General features: G+C 52.0%; 4 protein-coding genes across 4 annotated transcripts; 2 read left to right on the forward strand and 2 right to left on the reverse strand.

Moving 5' to 3' along the window:
- Nucleotides 1–132: 132 nt before the first annotated feature.
- EJ05DRAFT_435382 (uncharacterized protein) lies at nucleotides 133–7,539 on the forward strand (the record flags this gene model as incomplete). Its single annotated transcript, XM_033741696.1, has 5 exons — nucleotides 133–188; nucleotides 239–303; nucleotides 362–1,319; nucleotides 1,366–7,117; nucleotides 7,171–7,539. 5 exons carry the CDS (start codon nucleotides 133–135, stop codon nucleotides 7,537–7,539), a joined length of 7,200 nt encoding a protein of 2,399 aa, XP_033603383.1.
- An 842-nt stretch (nucleotides 7,540–8,381) lies between these two features.
- EJ05DRAFT_508162 (uncharacterized protein) lies at nucleotides 8,382–10,428 on the reverse strand (the record flags this gene model as incomplete). The annotated part of the gene is made up of 5 exons (XM_033747987.1): nucleotides 8,382–8,991; nucleotides 9,117–9,527; nucleotides 9,574–9,892; nucleotides 9,955–10,285; nucleotides 10,357–10,428. 5 exons carry the CDS (start codon nucleotides 10,426–10,428, stop codon nucleotides 8,382–8,384), a joined length of 1,743 nt encoding a protein of 580 aa, XP_033603384.1.
- Nucleotides 10,429–10,869: 441 nt separating this feature from the next.
- Nucleotides 10,870–12,574, reverse strand: EJ05DRAFT_246725 (uncharacterized protein). Its single transcript, XM_033740116.1, has 2 exons — nucleotides 11,272–12,574; nucleotides 10,870–11,212 (listed from the first exon to the last, which is right to left on the reverse strand). Exons 1-2 carry the CDS (start codon nucleotides 12,459–12,461, stop codon nucleotides 10,963–10,965), a joined length of 1,440 nt encoding a protein of 479 aa, XP_033603385.1. The 5' UTR covers nucleotides 12,462–12,574; the 3' UTR covers nucleotides 10,870–10,962.
- A 4,867-nt stretch (nucleotides 12,575–17,441) lies between these two features.
- EJ05DRAFT_246883 (kinase-like protein) lies at nucleotides 17,442–19,671 on the forward strand. The gene is made up of 4 exons (XM_033740119.1): nucleotides 17,442–17,594; nucleotides 17,649–17,717; nucleotides 17,774–18,795; nucleotides 18,847–19,671. The coding sequence occupies exons 1-4, from the start codon at nucleotides 17,570–17,572 to the stop codon at nucleotides 19,504–19,506; spliced, it is 1,776 nt and encodes a 591-aa protein (XP_033603386.1). The 5' UTR covers nucleotides 17,442–17,569; the 3' UTR covers nucleotides 19,507–19,671.
- The last annotated feature ends 230 nt before the right edge of the window (nucleotides 19,672–19,901 follow it).

Genomic DNA, 19,901 nt, shown 5'->3' on the forward strand with positions numbered 1-19,901 from the left:
ATTCGCCTTTCTCAAACTCCGCGCCGTATCTGCTTTTATCGATCTCTTCAACCCGTTCATCAGTGCCTGAACTTCCCATGACACGTCCTTCTCCTTCACGAACACAATAGCGGGCTGTGCCCGCAGCTCAAGATGGCTCAACCTTCGCGAGACATCTTGGATCGCATATTTCAGGAACTCAGATCAAAGTCTACCAACACTTGCCTACATGATGGACCGATTGCTAACAGGTTATCAGAAACGATGAGATTCGTCAAAGAGCCGCAATCGCATTGCGGCAGAACTTAGAAGCGGCGCATCGAGGTACACCCGCCTTCTCTTCATGTGGGCACACGAGCTGTCTGATTGATCACAATGCTAGAACTTCCCCCCGGGCAGTTTGCGCCCTACTACACTGATGTAAACACAAAAATATCCACTCTGGTTGTCCAGGGTACCGAAACGAATGATCGTATCGGCGGCATACTTGCCATGTTACAATTGATCGACTTTAAAGGTGACGATGCCGGGCAAAAGACAACAAGGTTCGCGAGTTATCTAAGAGTAGTCTCAAGAGGGAGTGATACCACAGCCATGGTTTGGTCGGCACGCGCCCTGGGAAAACTGGTTAAACCTGGTGGAACACTCACAGCGGAACTGGTGGAGGCAGAGGTCAAGAGCGCACTGGAATGGCTACAGATGGACCGCCAGGAGAACCGCCGTTTCGCCGCAATTCTCAACCTTCGCGAGTTAGCTAGGAACTCTCCGACATTGATGTATCAGTGGGTTCCCCAAATTCTGGACGTCATTTGGGTAGCACTTCGAGACCCCAAGGTCCTGATTCGAGAATCTGCTGCCGAGGCCGTCAGCGCCTTGCTCGAAATCATCTCTCCAAGAGACTCACACTTTCGCCAGACATGGTTTGGTCGTGTTTATGAAGAGCTGAGGCAGGGATTTCAACTAAACACGAATGAGGCAATACATGGCTCACTTCTCACCATGAAAGAGTTATTACAAAAGGGAGCTATGTTCATGACCGGCCAGAGGTATAGAGATGCCTGCGACACAGTGCTAAGATACCGAGAACATCGTGACCCTTTGATCAGACGCGAAGTGGTTATCATCATTCCAATTTTAGCCGCATATGCGCCACAAGAATTTGCTGGCCAGTATTTACATCAGTGCATGCTACATCTGCAAGGCCTTATAAAAAATGACAAGGATCGCAGGAATATCTCCTACATTGCAGTGGGCGAAATTGCTAGTGCTGTCAATAGCGCTATTGCACCTTATCTGGACGGTGTTCTGACCTTGATTAAGGAGGGCTTGCTCTCCAAGGCGTGAGTAGCTCCGACCAGCCTAGAAGCTGCGACTAACAATCTGTAGGCGCAATAGGAATGTGGTTGAGGGTCCGATCTTCAAGTGTCTGAGTATGATTGCGATTGCTGTTGGGCAAACACTCAGTAAAAGCATTGAGCCCCTATTGGATCCTATCTTTGCATGCGGTTTGAGCGACTCATTAACCCAAGCACTTGTTGACATGGCCCATTACATCCCTCCGTCTAAGGCTGTCATTCAGGAACGTCTCCTCGATCTTCTTAGCCAGGTTCTTTGTGGTCGGCCATTCCTTCCCTTGGGCAGCCCGTACCACATGGCCCAACCTCCGATTATATGGACACGAGATCATAAAGAGCCCCCTATCGTTCAACAAAGAGAGACTGAGATTGCCCTCGCCCTACACACCTTAGGAAGTTTCGATTTTTCCGGACATATATTGAACGAATTTGTAAGGGATGTTGCTATCAAGTACGTCGATGCCGACAACCCGGAGATCCGAAAGGCAGCCGCTCTCACGTGTTGCCAACTTTTTATCCATGATCCGATCGTTCGCCAGGTTAGTCATCATGCCATCAATGTCGTTGGTGATGTCATCGAGAAGCTCCTCACTGTTGGTGTGGCCGATGCAGATCCAGAAATTCGTCGCACAGTGCTTCTGTCGCTGGACACACGGTTTGACAAACACCTGGGCAAGGCTGAGAATGTGCGGACTTTGTTCTTGGCACTCAACGATGAAGTCTTTGGCATTCGCGAGGCCGCTATGACTATTATTGGACGTCTCACTTCAGTAAACCCAGCATATGTTTTTCCATCTCTACGGAAGGTCTTGATACAACTTCTGACGGAAGTGGAATATTCGAACAGTCCAAGAAACAAGGAAGAAAGCGCCAACTTGATCAGCCATCTTGTAAATGCATCCTCAAAGCTTATCAAGCCCTACGTTGATCCCATAGTCACCGTGCTTCTTCCAAAGGCCAAAGATCCTAACCCAGAGGTAGCCTCAGCCACACTCAATGCGATTGGCGATCTGGCGATGGTCGGAGGAGAGGATATGACAAAATACATCCCAGAACTCATGGTTATCATATTGGACAACCTGCAGGATCTGAGCTCTGATTCCAAGCGAATGGCTGCGCTGAGGACCCTGGGCAACCTCGCAGCCAACTCGGGTTACGTGATTGAACCATATGAGCAGTATCCTCAGCTCCTCACTGTTCTAATCAACATCGTTAAGATCGAGCCTGTTGGATCGCTACGCCGAGAGACGGTCAAGCTACTGGGAACTTTAGGCGCCCTAGATCCAGATAAACACCAAAAGATCATGGAGAAATCGCCAGAGAGGAACCTTATGGAAGATGCCGATGCTGTAACAGATGTGTCGCTCATCATGAAAGGGACCACGCCATCGAACGAAGAATATTACCCCACAATTGTCATCAACACCTTGATGGGGTTACTGAAGGACGCTTCTCTTGCGCAGTACCACTCGGGAATTGTGGATGCAGTCATGAACATTTATGCCACTATGGGGCTCAAATGCGTACCATTCCTTGACCAGGTCATACCAGGCTATCTGATGGTCATCAAAGGAGCTGCGCCAGGGCGTCTTGAGAGTTATTTCAATCAACTCAGTCAAATGGTCCGAATCGTCAAGCAGCATATCCGACGGTTTTTACCTGCTATTCTGGAGACTGTTCAGGACTTTTGGAACCATTCGCTAACTCTACAAGCGACTATCATTGCACTTGTTGAAAGCATATCGCGATCATTAGAGGGCGAGTTCAAAGTGTATCTAGCCAGTGTGCTACCCCTGATGCTCGGTGTCTTGGATCAAGATATGACCCCAAAACGCACTCCTTCCGAAAAAATCCTGCATGCTTTTTTGGTGTTTGGCTCGAGTGCCGAAGAGTACATGCATCTAATCATCCCAGTCATAGTACGAATGTTCGAAAAGCCAGGCCAACCTCTGTCGATACGGAAGTATGCAATTGAAACACTCGGTCGATTGTCGAGACAAGTCAACATCTCCGAGTTTGCCGCAAAGATCATCCATCCTTTGTCACGAATACTGGCTAGCAATGAAACTAGCCTGTACAGGACAGCACTTGATACCCTCTGCGCCCTTGTCTTTCAGCTTGGCCCAGACTACATGCATTTTGTTCCTACCATCAACAAGATCCTCGCCGCACAAAGGATCACGAACTCCAACTACTCACTCATAGTTTCCAAGCTTCAGAAGGGCGAGCCCTTGCCTCAGGATCTCAGTCCAGATGAGGTCTATACCGAGCATAGCGAGGATGCCACTGCAACGGAAATCTCATCCAAGAAATTAGCAGTCAATCAGCAGCACCTGAAGAATGCTTGGGAGGCGTCTCAGAAGAGTACACGTGAAGATTGGATCGAGTGGATGCGACGCTTCAGTGTAGAACTTCTGCGCGAGTCTCCGCAGCAAGCACTTCGGGCATGTACGCCATTGGCCAGCATATACCAACCCATCGCCAAGACCCTCTTTAATTCTGCGTTCGTCTCATGCTGGACAGAGCTCTACGAGCCGTACCAAGAAGAGCTTGTTCGTTCGATAGAGTCAGCCCTGACCTCGCCAAACATTCCGCCCGATATTCTCCAGGTCCTTCTCAATCTTGCAGAGTTCATGGAACATGATGACAAAGCACTCCCAATAGACGTGAGAGTTTTGGGAATGTATGCAGCCAAATGCCATGCTTTCGCAAAGGCGCTACATTATAAAGAGCTCGAATTCAACGCGGAGCAGACTGCAAGCGCCGTGGAAGCTTTGATCAGTATCAACAATCAGCTTCAGCAGACAGACGCTGCGTTTGGCATTCTTAGAAAAGCGCAAAATTACACCGACTTTGAATTGCGAGAAACGTGGTTCGAGAAGTTGCAGAAATGGGAGGAAGCGCTGGAAGCATATCAAAGACGAGAGAAAGAAGATCCCCATGCGTTTGACGTCACCATGGGCAAGATGCGTTGTTTACATGCGTTAGGTGACTGGGACATTCTATCTAGCCTTGCACAAGACAAATGGGTCCACGCTTCCTCAGAATACCGAAAGGCGATCGCTCCTTTGGCTGCCACTGCGGCTTGGGGACAATCACAATGGGAATTGATGGACAATTACCTTGCTGTCATGAAGCCGAGCACGCCTGATAGGTCGTTCTTCGGTGCAGTACTTGCGATTCATCGAAACCAATTTGATGACGCTCAGATCTATATTGAAAAAGCGCGCGAGGGACTAGACACGGAGCTTAGCTCTGTGCTAGGAGAGTCCTACCAGCGGGCATATCTTCCGATGCTGCGCATACAACAGATGGCAGAGCTGGAAGAGATCATCACGTACAAGAAGAGCACCAACAACCCAGAGAAGCAAGCCAGCATTCGCCGTACCTGGATGAAGAGACTCAAAGGTTGTCAACCGAACCCTGAGGTATGGCAACGAATGCTCAAGATTCGGGCTCTTGTCATCACACCCAAAGAAGATGTGGAGATGTCCATCAAGTTTACGAACCTTTGCCGAAAGAACCAAAGACTTGGTTTGGCTCGGAAGACGTTGTGCGACCTCCTTGGCACACCTTCTACAGATGATATGTTGAGTTACCTTTCAGTACACAGTAAAGAGATCGATCCACATATCTCCTACGCGGTCCTGAAGTTCATATGGTCGAGCCCAAGCGAAGGACAGCCCGCAAGAGCTTTACTAGGGTTGAAGCAATTTACTGCACAAATTGCTGATGACCTACAAATCCGCACCCGAGACATTCATGCAAGTCCAAACGGTGTGCATGGCGCCCTCGCGGTGACCGGCCTGACCAACGGCTACCCAGTCAATGGAATGAACAGTCTCTCGCTCAGTGGATCCAATGGCATGAGTGGCTCATACCAGCCCCCACTTACAGCGAAAGACCTTGCAGATTGCCACAGGCTTTTGGCCAAATGCTACCTGAAGCAAGGAGAATGGCAAACTGCACTTCACCACGGAGACTGGCATCATGACCAGGTCCACGACATTCTTTCTTCGTACAGCGCCGCAACCAGATACAATACAGACTGGTACAAGGCCTGGCATGCCTGGGCTCTTGCCAACTTCGAAGTCGTCAACTCCATCACGGGAACACTGGAAGGAGAGCAGAAGCATGTGCCGTCGAATGTGGTGCATGAGCACATTGTTCCAGCTATACAAGGATTTTTCAAGTCGATTTCATTGGCATCGGTCAGCTCGCTGCAGGACACATTGCGCTTACTTAGCCTCTGGTTCACCCACGGAGGCCATCATGAAGTCAACGCGGCTGTCAATGAGGGAGTCGGACTGGTCAGTATCGATACTTGGCTGCATGTGATACCACAACTGTTGGCTCGCATCAACCAACCCAACGAACGAGTACGGAAATCTGTGCACAAGCTGCTGTGTGATCTCGGACGTCATCATCCACAGGCACTAGTCTTCCCACTGACAGTTCCCATGAAGTCGAACGAAGGCGGTCGCTCGCGCTTAGCAGGCGAGCTCATGAACGACATGCGCTCACACTCGTACAAGCTCGTAGAGCAGGCAGATATTGTCAGCCACGAACTGATCAGGATCGCCGTGTTGTGGCACGAGCAATGGCATGAGGGGCTCGAGGAAGCTTCTCGTCTGTACTTTGGTGACCACAACATTGAAGGCATGTTCAAGACTCTCGCACCACTCCACGCAATGCTCGATAAGGGGCCTGAGACGCTTCGAGAAATATCATTCATTCAGTCTTTCGGTCGTGAATTAGCAGAGGCGCGCGACTGGTGCACGACGTTCCGCAACTCCAACGAAGTTGGTGATCTAAACCAGGCATGGGATCTATACTACCAGGTCTTCCGCAAAATTGCGCGCCAGCTGCCGTCTTTGATGACCCTGGAGCTGCAGTACGTGTCGCCAAAACTGAAAGCGGTCGAAAATCTCGAGCTCGCGGCTCCTGGCACGTACAAAAGCGGGGAGAAGGTTGTACGCATCGTCGCATTTGACCCAGTGTCTACAGTCATTCAATCGAAGCAGCGGCCGAGAAAGCTGTTGCTCACAGGCGACAACGGCGAAACTTATCAGTACTTGTTGAAGGGCCACGAGGATATTCGACAAGACGAACGCGTCATGCAACTCTTCGGCCTGGTCAATACGCTACTGGAGAACGATGCCGAGTGCGCAAAGCGACATCTCAACATCCAACCGTATCCTGTAATCCCGTTGTCGACGCAGTCTGGTCTGTTGGGCTGGGTACCAAACAGTGATACCCTCCACGTGCTCATTCGGGAGTACCGCGAGAGCCGCAAGATCCTGCTGAATATCGAGCACCGTATCATGCTCCAGATGGCACCAGACTACGACTGTCTGACCCTGATGCAGAAGGTCGAGGTGTTCGGATACGCACTCGACAACACGACCGGTCAGGACCTATACCGCGTCCTATGGCTGAAGAGCAAGAGTTCCGAAGCCTGGTTGGATCGACGCACCAACTACACACGCTCTCTGGCAGTGATGTCGATGGTCGGATACATTCTCGGTCTCGGAGATCGTCATCCGTCCAACCTGATGCTGGACAAGTATACGGGCAAGATTGTGCACATTGACTATGGCGACTGCTTTGAGGTTGCCATGCATCGTGACAAGTACCCGGAGCGAGTCCCATTCCGCCTCACGAGGATGCTCACATACGCCATGGAGGTCAGCAACATTGAAGGAAGCTATCGAACGACTTGTGAGCACGTCATGCGCGTCCTGCGCGACAACAAGGAGTCTGTCATGGCAGTGCTCGAAGCTGTAAGTTCCGCCGTGTTGTTGATGTGTCCACTACTAACGAACCTGAATCGCAGTTCATTCACGACCCGCTCCTGAACTGGAAGATTGGCGAGCAAAACGAGCCCGTCGAGCCATCGTTCCCGTCGGAGCGCCGCGCCTCGATCCTGGGCATGGAGACAGACCGCGACCGGCCCAGCAGCTCGCACCGACCCCGCCACCGCTCCAGCGCGGCACAGCCTCCGCTCGACGACGCCCAAGCCAAGGAGATCCAAAACGCCCGCGCAGTAGAGGTGCTCGCGCGCGTCAAGCATAAGCTCATTGGTCGCGACTTCAAGCCCAACGAAGAGCTGGACGTGCCGGAGCAGGTCGAGAAGCTGATCGTGCAGGCCACGGACCTGGAGAATCTGTGTCAGCACTACATTGGCTGGTGCAGTTTCTGGTAGGCGGTCATGTGGTGGTGGCTAAGTGTTTGTGCATCTTCTGTAAGTGGGGAGACATGGCGACTGACATGTTGTAATGGGAATGGGTTCGGGTTCGGAATAGGGAATCATAACAGAGATGACAAATAGCGACAGAGAACGGTGTGCTTGGTGCTGCTGCTGCTGCTGCTGCTGCTGCTGCTGTTGCTGCTACCACTGCTACTACTTAATACTGTTGTAATCCATTCCATCCATTAGGGGCCCTCGCTTCTAGCGGCATTTACGGCGCTTCGTTGGACGACGGGACAGGCAGGGGACGGGCGGCGTATAAGGGAGTTTCTTTTTTATCTTTTCTTGTATCTTGAGAGAAGTGTGACTCGGGGCGGCGCATGCGCAGAATGGTCTTTTTTTTTCTACCACTACTACTATTACTCCTTCCTAAGATGGGGAGACAGTAAGTTCTTCTGGCTATTAAATGTATGTACTAAAGAATGTATGTACTTGAAATGTTACTATGGTGGCAGAACGTCGTGGTTCAGGGAGGGTAGTCTGTGTGTGTGTGTGTGTGTGTGTGTGTGTGTTGTGGGTCTAGGTATAATTAGGTAATCTTGTTTTATATCCATCTTCGACACTTATTTGGATTAGGGGTAGGTAGATGGCTTTGGATATGGATACGATAGGAAGTAATTGGCTGTTTTATGCTAGGTGGGCGGACGGATTGGGTAAGTGGTGGTTGTGGTTGTGGTGTAATGGGTTCTCTGGGTACTTACTGTATTGTATTATATTATATGATATCGCGTTTTAATGCTATGCTTGATTATTTTACTTTCTCCATGATAATACTTTCCAACTTCACCCATCCGTATCTAAACCACCTCTTCAACACCCCGCCTCTTCTGCACCCCATTCGCATCCCCTATTCCCCGCCCATTCCCATTTCCACCCGCACCCCCCTCTGCACCCCTCAGAACCCTCTCTCTCGCACGCCCCAACATACTCGGCCTTCTAGTCCTCACTTTCCTCACCCCCTCCTTTGCCCCCTCACCCCCCTCACCCTCAACCACCACCTCTTCATCCCCCTCATCCCCATCCTCCCCATCATCATCCTTCTTAACCCACCCCCCCTCATCCCGATCCTCCTGCCTCTGCGGCCAGAGAATCTGCCTCAAATACACCGCGCGCAACATAGCCGCAAACACCGCCGTCCAGGCAACGACCAGCAAGCCCGTCATGACGCAGCCGAGGATATTCAGGGCGGGGAGACCGGGTTGGGAGGATGCGGAAGCGAGATCTGTTCGTTGGGATGTGGATATATGATGGTGGGGCCCAAACGCACGGGCGATTGCGAAAGTGGCGGTTGTGAGGGCGGTGTTGGGGAAGATGAAGGAGTACCAGGGCATGGCGAAGCGCATTGTGCCGCGGGTGGCGGGCGACCAGTGGGCGAAGACTGAGACGAGGAAGAACCAGAATGCGAGGCTGTTGGTTGGTTAGTTAGTTAGTTAGTTAGTTTATCAGTCGTGTGCGTTCAGGATAGGGTAGGTTAGGTGTCTTAAGGGGTAAAGGAAGCAAGGAAAAGGGGAAGAAAAGTAGAAGAAACTCACCCCCATAACCACAACCCCGCCCAATTCGCCACAATCTTCGTAACCTGGCCCGCAAGCACCCCATCACCCATGAAATCCGCACCCACAACCTGCGGCACCAACTGACCCATGCCAACAATACCGGAGATCGTGAAGCCGCTGGGTCCGACGCTGATGAACATGCCCGGGCGCAGACTTTCCTTTGGCAGTTTTTGCGTCATCAGACGGTACAGGAAGGCCGAGTAGATCATGAGCGAGACCATGAAGCCGATGCCCTGCAGGACGACGCCGCCAATGATGATCTCGAGCGCGGCGGACGGGGAGGTTTTGCTCGCGAGGTTAGAGGCATGCGGGCCGACGATGAGGAGCGGGTAGGCCGGGAAGATCCAAACGGGTGTCATTTGGGAGATTGTGAATGTCTGTGTGGACCACCTGGTTTACGTTAGCATAGATGTAGGAACACTCTAACCCTACTCACATGATGAGGTATATCCCGCTGGACCCCAGGATCGCCGCAGCACAGTACACCCAGTACAGCACAATCATCGTGTCCGTCAGCCACGGACCTGTCTTGTCGCCGACGCCAAACTCGGAGATGTTCAGCAGGATCGTGCCGACCGAGATGATAGACGCCGGGATGAACAGTGACTCCGTCGGATGCAGGAAGCTCGCCTTGAACGTCGACGGGTAGAGATAGAAGCGCGCGCTAATCATGGCAACGTTGAAGGCAAAGAGGACAATGTTGAGGATGAAAAACACACAGCCGAGCGCGTACAGACCGGGGAATTGGTACGGGACTATGTGTTGTCGCTGTCAGTCAGTCAGGTTCGTGGCCATCCGGGTCGCGGAGAAGACAGACCATGAGCCAGCACATTTGCAATTCCACCGGTCGCCATGGTCATTGTGAACCACGTCCACGTGAAATGGCGCACGCGGTCCCTGAAGCGAAGTCTAGTATGAGACATGGACTGCTGGCTGCTCCCAGGATCTGCATGCGCTGGAGTACGGCAATCACAATGAACATCACCGTCCTTCCGACGTTTGGCTGCAAAATCACGGTCAAACGGGTCGAACGCGTCGTTCATGAATGGGGTCGGGGGTGGGAGTCCAGAAGCTGCCATATCTTCCACCCGGCCTTGGACGCACGAATTGGCCGTCCTGCTGCTCATGGTCGAGTTCGACGACGTGTGCTAGGGTGAGTGAGTGAGTGATAAGAGAAGAAGGTCTGCCTGCAGGTGGTGTTGGAAGGATTGGCGTGAACATCTGAGATGGGCTGCTCTTTTAACGTAGCTGAGCTCTGTTCGATTGGGTCATCAACTTGCAGCAGAGACATGATGTCTTGAAAAAAAGAGTCGGGCACCAGAGTCTCTCAGGCGATGCAGTAAAAAATTGCATGTTAGGCGATGACGAAGGTTGGTTATCAGTGGGGACAGTGCGACGCTACTGTATCAAGGGCCGAATCGAATGCCGGGACGTACGGGACGAGGACGGGCGGCTAATGACTTAGCCGGTTAGGAAATTTCCAGGTTTGGCAGTACATACATACATACCTTTCATTCCTTGGCGGGGCAGTTTTTGATCGTGTCGACATCCAATGTCAGGAACTCAGCCCTTGCGGGACATTCTCTTGCATATCTATATGTACTCTATACTGCATCTTAAAATCGCCGCTTGGAGCATGACAAAGGTACGCCGAATTATAATACAGAAGCAGAAGCTATGAAACTGCCATCTTCATGTGTCGCATTATCCATCCATCACATCACACATTACCGTCTTGCATTCACTCATGCAGCACATATGCAGAATGTACATGGAAAACAAAGGAGATGTGGGAACAAAAAGATAGACATAGGTGGGCTCGGCTCTAACCCTCGTGCTGCAACACGTTGCCCCCGCCCATGCCCAAGACGGCCGTCGCAGCCGACCTGGCGAGGCTCCAGTTACCAAGCTCTTGCACGTGCGTTTCAAATGCGGGCGCCAGCATCCATCCACCAGAAGCATAGTCGTACGTTATTGTCGATGCCCCGTCAAACGGCCAGTTAACTTGACTGGCCGCCAGTACGGTCAGCGCAGGCATAGCTGACCCAGCACACAGAGCTTCGCGCACAGAGGGCCTGTTCAGAGTGGTTAGCGACTTAGTCTCTTGGTGGTGACCAGATGTGGCGGCACATACCATGGGATAAAGTTGACGAGGGAGTCTGGGAAGCTCGTCGCTTGGCTATACGTCGGTTGCAGCCAGTCGGGCAGGTACACAGACGTATACGCCGGCGCTATGGTGGCGCGCAGGACATGTGACATGATCCAGGCGATTCCACAGCGGTCAGCGTGGAGGTGAGCTGGTAGCGCCATAGACGCAAGCTTTGCAGAGAAGGTCGCGATGGGGTCGTCGTTGCTGGTTGGAATGGCTGTCGGCTGCATGATGGGCCCAATGTCGACGCCAGAGGGACCAAGTACGATGTTTGGGTCGTGGCCGGCGGCGATGTCGGCTTGTTTCGCGTGCTGGTAGCGGTCGACTATGCGTGAAAGTTCGGAGACAAGTGTGGCGGAGGCCGGGCCGGCTGAATTTGCGGACGATGAAGGGAGCACGGAGGTCGGGCCTCGGAGTCGCGAGCTCCGGGACGGGTTCGTACGGGCATTTGGACGGGCATATGGATCGTACCGCTTCCTCTCGGTGGCAGGAGGATTGGGAGTAGTAGCCCCTCGCGGAGGACGCACATGTTGTCTGGTCTCTGCCACAGGCTGTGGATCTAGTACTCCTACTTGTTGGTACTCCAAAGGATAGGTCGTCAGCTCCGTCTTCGTGTCCAGAACAGGGCCCGTAGTAACAAAAGCGCCCGGATTCATCATGTTGACGGGATGCAGGGCTTCTGTGATGCCTTGCACAGGACTGGGTATGGTTGAGACGGTGGCAGGAATAGAGAGTGGCGATGGTATGAAGTTATGACCGTGTCTGGCGGTAGCGCTGTCCGGGCGCGAAACCGTTGGTGACAGGTATGGAGATTCTGTCGGTGGTCGGGTCTTCAACTGCGGACTTTCGGTAGGTATGACAGAAGAGCCGTAGTACGATGGATTTTGTGGTAATGAAGAGGCGGCATGGATACCACTGACAGGTGTCGTATTGCTCGTGAGTCCACTTTCGCCACTTCTCTCGGCAACTGTACTTGCATCTCCAGGTGAGCCTTCGCTCTTGGAAGGAGACATTGTTGGGATGGTATCGACGCCGTGGTGCAACATGTAGCTCAGCTGGTCAGGCCTGTAGCGTTCAAAGCCATTTGCTTGGATCTCCGAAGCGATAGTAATGGCAGTTTGTTGATTTGACGCGGAGACAAGAGCAGGTAGCAAGTCCCGGAGTGCTTTGAACATGTCTCGCAGTTCCTTTGCAGACCGCTCATTCTCTGTCGCATCATAAAAGCAGTCTGACCGGCGCTGGATGCATGCAGCACATTGCGGCCGACCTCCGTTGCACTGTCGATACTTGTCAGACTATTCACTGGCGAGGATGGATGTTGTAACAGACCTTGGACTTTCTCTTTCTGCATGGCGCACACGCGACTGTTGTGATCTTGCTTCGTGGCTTGATTGGCTTACCCGGATTCGAGACTGGCGATGGCTGGTTCGGATCGGTCAAGGCTGTACGCACGGAAGCAGATTGTGCTAGCGGGCGTAGGCCAGTGGCGGAAGGTGGTGACCTGTTGCGAAGTGACGTGCTCTCCCGTGGAGCGGGACGAGAAGGTGGTGGGCCGACCAAATATTGTGGTGAGGGTGAGTCGGTCTCCGGGGCTTGGGAAACGTCCACATATGGCAGTCTGCGAGACAGAAAACTGTCAGTCCAAAATCATGTTGTTGCATTGCATGTGAGGGCATGGAGAGCTTGTGTGCACTGTACTGCATTGCTGCGGGAGGAAAGGGCCTGGGACATTTTCCGTAGTCGAGTGTAGTAGCCGATTGGGACGTTCCGAAGAGGCTCCTGGTGGAGAGTATTGTCATCCTGATCTGGAGGCACGAGGATTGTTCCCAGGCATAGATGCCAGTCCAGAGTCAACTTGAGTGTATTCAACGATCCGCCTTTCCTGACGAGTAAGTAAGCCATAACAACAGATGTGGGATTTGTTGGTATAACAAACATACGGTACCCCAACAAGCAGACAGACTGACAACTTGGACATGTCTGTCCACTGCGGTGGCTGGTGGATCCGAGTCCTGGTCCAGAAATTTCAATTCCATAGTTCTCGTGCAGTTCATCCAAGATTGCATGAAAACAAAGAGCCCTGAGGAGTACAGTGCAGGTACAGGCAGGTATCGAGGATGGCAGAGTGAAGCGGTGGGGACTGTCTTACCTTTGATGTTCCGTAGAATCGGCGTCAAGATGGGTTGGCGATAGAGAGTAGCCTCCTGGACGGCTGTTTGCAGGATATTGATATGTTTCGGAGAGAGTGGGCAGTGCATTAGGAACGTATTGTGGATATGGACCTGCAACGGTCAGTAAGATGCTCGCAGGACACTGAATCAGTGGGGAGGCGACGGACTAGTGATAGGTGACATGCTGGAAAGGCGAAGACTGGGCCGCAAAAGATGCAATATGGAAGAATGGCATAAAAAGGAAATGTAGGAAAGAAGCGAGTGGGGTATCTAGATGCAGAAAGACATGAACTCCACACCCAAAAAAACAAGGACGGAAAGGAGGGACAGGGAGGACAATTAAAAGAGAGATGGGATATCCATGCCCAGAGCCTTAGTTGGGAGGGATGACAGTCAGGCAGGAAGGATGAGGTAGAAGTAGAGTAGAGAGATATGTAGTCGAGCCCAGTGTAGGCAGGCCGGAGCGGTCTTTGAACCCAGCGAGATTATGAGATATGTAGGGCTCAGTACCTTAGGGCCCCGGTAGGGCCAGGTAGAGATAGGGCATCGAGACTAACCAGAAGTGTATGGCAAGTAAGTACTGGGTTAGGATGCATGGAGAGCTAAGAATTGGAATGCCTGCCAAAGACGTTTCTAGCGTGCATCTGAGGTATCGGGTCACGGACCCTGGCACGCGCTGGCCGTAACGGCGGAAAACCTTGTTTCTACGTTGGAGACTGACGCTTGACAGTCGGAGCCACAATGCCAAGTCTGGGTTGAGAGGAAGAGGTTTGAAAGGCAAAACAGGCCGGCGTGCACAGTTCAGCATCCTGACGTAAGTGAAGTGGCCTGTCCACGGATGTTGCTGGGAGTATGGGAAGGTTGGAAGGTAGTAGTTAGTAGAAAGCAGGTTGTAGTCACATAATTAGGTGTTAGAGTATCTAAGATGGGCAGCAGTAGGTAGTGAAGCATGTCGGATAGCGGCGCGGTTTCTAGAGAGGAGGTAAAGCGAAGAGCGGCAGGGAGAGCATAGGGATCACGAGACAAGAAAGAAAACACTGACATTCACTTGCGTTATTGTTGTTGTTATTATTGTTGTGGTCGTGGTGGTCATGGTAGCAGCAAGATTGCAGTGTTGCAAGTCTGGAACTGTGACTGTATGGAGAAGGAACAACACGTCTGGGGGAAGGAAGGCACGAACACCGGGGCAGCTCGTGGGCAGAAGTCGTGCCGAGATAACGCCTTCTTCCGGCCTGTGGGTTAAGGCACGAGCATCAGCACGAGCAGCAACAGCAAGCAGCGCATAAACTCTCGCTCTCCTGTCAATCTCTCTCAGAAATTGAAGTCTGTTCTCGGTGAATGCGTTGACTAGGTCGTCTGATGTTCTGGAAGCACGGCAAAATGGTCCGAGAAAGAGGCAGACAGAGAGCAAGGGCCGAGGTTGGCAGCTGGATGGATGATTGATGGTTGATGCTGGATGCTGTAGTATGCCGGTTAGAGGTGCTATTCCGAAGCCTGACTAGTCCACTATCGTTGGGCAGCGGGGGAGCCGGGGCAGCTTTACTAGCGAAACTCAAGTACCTGGGTGCGTACAGTACATACCGCCACTCTCACCTTTCTCAGCCTCACCTCTCAGGCACAACAAGGACGAGGATGCCCAAGGGCGCGAAAAGAGGCAGATCGCCAGAGCTACTGTGTCAGACTTCTCACACCATAACACACCATCTCAAATAGAGGCAGAAGAACGAAGAGTTTCGCCATCTCAGGGTCCGACGATCCCTTTATTCATCCTCCTCGAGACAGTCAGATCCTGCCCGCCGATCCCCTGGCTACCCAACGCGTGTGCTGCTGACAGCTTGGGCACCTCGTCGTCGTCGTCGTCGTTGACGTGGCCATACTAGTAACAAGGGGTACATTCAAGATTCGAGAACACTGATAGTCGTAGACAGGATAGTGGACTATTACCATTCAACCTGCAGCAGGCTTCATTGTCTCAGTGGTGACCCTTGAGTTCTTCACGACGGCGAACCTTCCATCTCTCTCCACTTCGTCTCCCCCAGATCTCTCCACCAGCGCGTTTCGGGCCTAGCGTCATCGCAGCCCATGACCCACCCGTACCTTCCAAGCTCAGTCAGTACCTGCCTGCAACGTCCCGCGGGCTAAGAAAGCGCGACTTAGATTTGCTGATTATGCTGATTGTGTTGATTGTGCTGCTTTGGGCATCGGATGGTCTGCGTGTGAGTGAGTGGATTCTCTGTTTTGGCCAGCGTGTCTGAATTCCAGCATCCATTCAACGAATTAACTTCATCATATGCATGCTGTGTGGCTTTCCTCGTGACATGCTCATACTACAGTATCTCGCCCTACGCCACAACAGGACAGACAGACAATATTGATTACTTTTGGGCTGCCATTACTTGGGCTCACCACCCACCAGATCGTCTCTCTAGAGCGAGCTCCTCCTCCTAATCAGTGTGCAGCATCCTGATCTGGTCTTGACTGTACGCCCACATGTTCATCGACGCGAATTATCATCAAGTGACCGAACGTATGTTCTGATTACTACCGGTCTTTTGCATGGATCATGGATGATGCTCGCTGTCTGCTGTTCGCCCTCCTGCCCTTCATCCACACCATCAACAGCCATTGACGTTCCTGCACGGGCATCCTCGTGGTCGTGGTCGTATTCAATTATTAACAACATCAGATCCAGGACTCAAACACGTCCCGTTCACTGCTGCCACAAGAGCTATCTATAGTGCATAACACTGTACGTGCTCCCGCCCTGAGATGCTGTCTGTGTGGCGGGGAACCCTTGAGAAAGCCACCCTCATTTCCCCTTTCTATACATAGTATGCCTTGCGCCACCAGACGACCAAGCTTTTAACTTCCGATCATGTCTAGTCAGTTAGTTAGTGCTCCCCGGCGGTCCCTCATCCCATTCCAGGTTAATATCTAATATTCGCGCCGTCCGTTCTGCGCCAAAAGCCGCCAATCGTGCGTCCATTGATCAATAATTACAATTCATTCGGCTGCTGCTGCTATTTGGTTAGATACCCGCTAGCTAGTGCTGCTGCTCTCCCCCTCGTTCATACACTACAGACGGGGATCGCGGAACTGTGGCCGAGGTACATAACACACTGTCTGGCCTCCATCTTGTCTTCGTCAACCTTACTGCCTTACAAACAGACCACTCTGCCACCTTTGCGCCGTTGACCCTATCAGAGTTACCTACCCTCCAATTGCCCATTCCCATGAATACTTCCTAATCACTGCCCATACACAATCTATTCTTGCCACGGCATCTGCCATAAACTCCCTCTTTCTCTGCTCTACTGACGTGCGCCAATTTGATTGCCTAATAGTAATGATAATGTCCTTGTATCACTCTCCATCGACTACTGCCCATGTCCCTGCACGCACCGCCGATGTCGGGTCTGGGGTGAACGATACATCCATGAACATCGCATGGCATGCCATTATTCCCGTCCCTCTCGATCGCCCCAACTCCTCTCTTCCCAGCTGCATCGTACCAAATTTATCTTTGCACACTGGGCTCCTGTCTACCTGATCAGTCTGACTGAGTGAACCTGACTTGCAGTGGTAGAAATTCGCTTGACCTGCCACGAATTGACTTGCGCGAAATGGCCAAAAAAAAATATGAAAAATTGTGCATGGCTGCAGGCAGATCCGTGTGTTGCTCTCCCATGAACGGTGAGTTGCAGCATCTCCCGAAGAGCCTCATGTCTCATGTTTCCATCTGCATGGGACTAATCCGCTGCAGAGCTCTCGTACTCGTACCTGTGTGCTGGTTCTAGGATGACAGGCCTTGCATGCTTGACGCGACCTATCCGAAACAAATCGATGAGTACACATGCTGTTTATTCACTAATTAACAGTCGTCGTCGTCTTTATACTCGGCGATATTATATGGCAGACACGTTGTTAATGACTGCCGAACATAAGCCGAAGCGCCCTCCTCGCTTCTACCAGCCAACTTAGCTCTAGTTGTGTCCTTCAACAACAACAACTCTCGCCCTGCAATCAGTGAATAGTCTCCATCACAACACTGCACGTCAAATCACCTGTGTCTAATCCGCCATCTCGTTGCATTGCATTAACCGTATCGAATCATGGCTTTCTCTGCGGAGAACAAAGGTACGCCGACCTTTTACGACATGTCAGGTCACGTTTCACTCACGCCCTACCAAGCAGGCCGCCAAGATATTCCTTCACCGCAGACCGCGGAAGCTGAGTACCAAGCAGAGAAGAAACGCAAAGGTCAGTGCGCTCTCTATCCCTGTCTGTCTCTATACTGATAGCTAACACTCCCTTAGAAGATGAGAAGATGGTCGAGTGGCTCAGAGCTGAGGACAGCGACTCGGATGATGGCGACATGTTCGGCGGCTACTTTGATGCCGAACCCAAGCTGCCAAAGGAGAAGAAATCAAAGAACTTAGGTCCCGTGAAGCCAATGCCTCTAGAACGTCACATTGAGACTGATGATCACGAGGCTTACTACAAGTTCTTCAAGCACGAGCTCATGCACAACCGCTATCACATCGTCGAGAAATTAGGTAAGGGCTCCTACGCCACCGTCGTCAGAGCCCTTGACACCACCCAGAACCAGAAGGTCGTCGCCATCAAGATCATTCGCAAGAATGGCATGATGGCCGACAAGGCCCGTGACGAAATTGACATCCTTCGCAAGATCAAGGACTGGTGTGTCGTGCATCCCGAGGATCAGCAGTATCTCGTCGAGTTCCTCGATACCTTCACCCACAGACAGCACATCTGTATCATTTTTGAAAACATGGGTTACAACTTGCGTGACGTGCTTACTAAGTCGAAGGGCGGCCATGACACCGGCCTCAACATCGATGCTGTCCGGATATTTGCCAAACAGCTCTTCACCTCCCTCCGTGTGATGAAGGATCTCGACCTTGTCCACGGCGATTTGAAACCTGACAACATCCTCATGAATCCAGGCGATCGACCAGAGTACATCAAGCTTGCCGATTTTGGCACCACATTCAAGCATCGTCTCCATAACGAGTCCGAGAAATACGACATGCGTGGCGAGCTGGGCTCTCGCTTCTACAGACCACCAGAGGTCATCCTGGGCATAGAATGGGGCTACGATATGGACATCTGGGCCGCTGGCTGTACCCTTTTCGAAATCTTCACCGGCAAGATCCTGTTCACCGGCATGGACAACGCCGAGATGCTATACCAGATCATGAAGACGACCGGCCACATTTCGCGGAAGTACTACCGCCAAGGCGTCTTCTTCCGACAGTACTTTGACGACGACGTGCACGCAGTCTTCCACATGCGCAAGGTCAACGAAAAGGGCAACGTAAGTACATCCACTCTACATACCCACTCCAACACGCACTAACCTCCACAGCTCGTCACAAATTCTTACGCAAACTTGGGCCCCAAAACACCAACATCTCCAGAGTCCCTCCTAACCAAACTCCGTGCCGCCGCCGCTGATCCAAACGACCGCAAGGAAGCCGAAAAGATTGAGATGCTCGCCGACCTCTTGTCTAAATGCCTGCACTTCAACCACGACAAGCGCATCGGCCCGCACGGTTCTCTCCAGCACCCCTTTATCGTCGGCAAGACCGCCCCCGCCCCCAAGAAACCTGCCAGGCCCCTCTTCACGCCCTCGGCCGTAGGCCAAAAGGACCGCCTCCTTGCCGAGCGTGCGAGAGAGAAGAAGCGCGCTGAGGCTATGCAGCGTGGTTACGCCCGTCAGGCCGCCGCCGCGGCGGAGGAGGCTCGGCAGCGGCAGGAACTGCAAGAACAGCAACAGCAGCAGCAACAGCAAGAACTACAAGAACTGCAAGAACTGCAGCAACAGCAACAACAACAACAGCAAGAACTGCAGCAACAGCAGAGACAACAGCAACAGCAAGAACAAGCGGCGGCGGTGGCAGCAGCAGCAGCAACGGAGAAGAAGCGCAAGGCTCTACACGCCCACCAAGACTCCGACGATTCAGACCTACCACACAGGAAGAAAGGTGCCTTTGTCTTTGGCTTCAAGCCCATCGACGAGGCCTGATGTTTAGTGTGGTCGGTGTAGCTCCAGTATTGGAAATTCAGTAGGTGTCTATAGCTTGTAAAAGGAAAGGAAAGGAAGGAAAAGTAAAGGAGGAGAGAAAATGTAATAATAAATAGCATAGCATAGCATAGCATGGCATGGCAGAGCACAACATGGCATGGCATGGTATATGAAGCATAGCACATGGCGTTTGGAGAAGGTGGGAGGTTCTTTGTATAGTATAGCGTGGCCTGTAGCTTGTAGCAACATAGAGCAACATAGAGCAACATATAGCTAGCAGGATAGCAAGCGGCGTAGCATACGCGTTGCTATGGCGTATGGGCTATCGACATGGCTATATATATCAATGTCTGCGTTGTTTGTGTTGTCTGTCTGTTATGCTCACGTAAACACAC

The sequence above is a fragment of the Pseudovirgaria hyperparasitica genome (assembly GCF_010093815.1).
Source record: "Pseudovirgaria hyperparasitica strain CBS 121739 unplaced genomic scaffold EJ05scaffold_3, whole genome shotgun sequence".
In the NCBI taxonomy this organism is placed as follows: Eukaryota; Fungi; Ascomycota; class Dothideomycetes; order Acrospermales; family Acrospermaceae; genus Pseudovirgaria; species Pseudovirgaria hyperparasitica.

Excerpts from the sequence above, each read along its gene's own strand:
- EJ05DRAFT_246725 (XM_033740116.1), bottom strand. The coding sequence starts at position 12,461 with ATGTTCAAAGCACTCCGGGACTTGCTACCTGCTCTTGTCTCCGCGTCA. Across the intron at positions 11,213-11,271 it reads CTCGTCAACTTTATCCCATG|GCCCTCTGTGCGCGAAGCTC; the intron begins GTATGTGCCGCC and ends CACTCTGAACAG.
- EJ05DRAFT_246883 (XM_033740119.1), top strand. The coding sequence starts at position 17,570 with ATGGCTTTCTCTGCGGAGAACAAAG. Across the intron at positions 17,595-17,648 it reads TTTCTCTGCGGAGAACAAAG|CAGGCCGCCAAGATATTCCT; the intron begins GTACGCCGACCT and ends CGCCCTACCAAG. Across the intron at positions 18,796-18,846 it reads AGGTCAACGAAAAGGGCAAC|CTCGTCACAAATTCTTACGC; the intron begins GTAAGTACATCC and ends TAACCTCCACAG.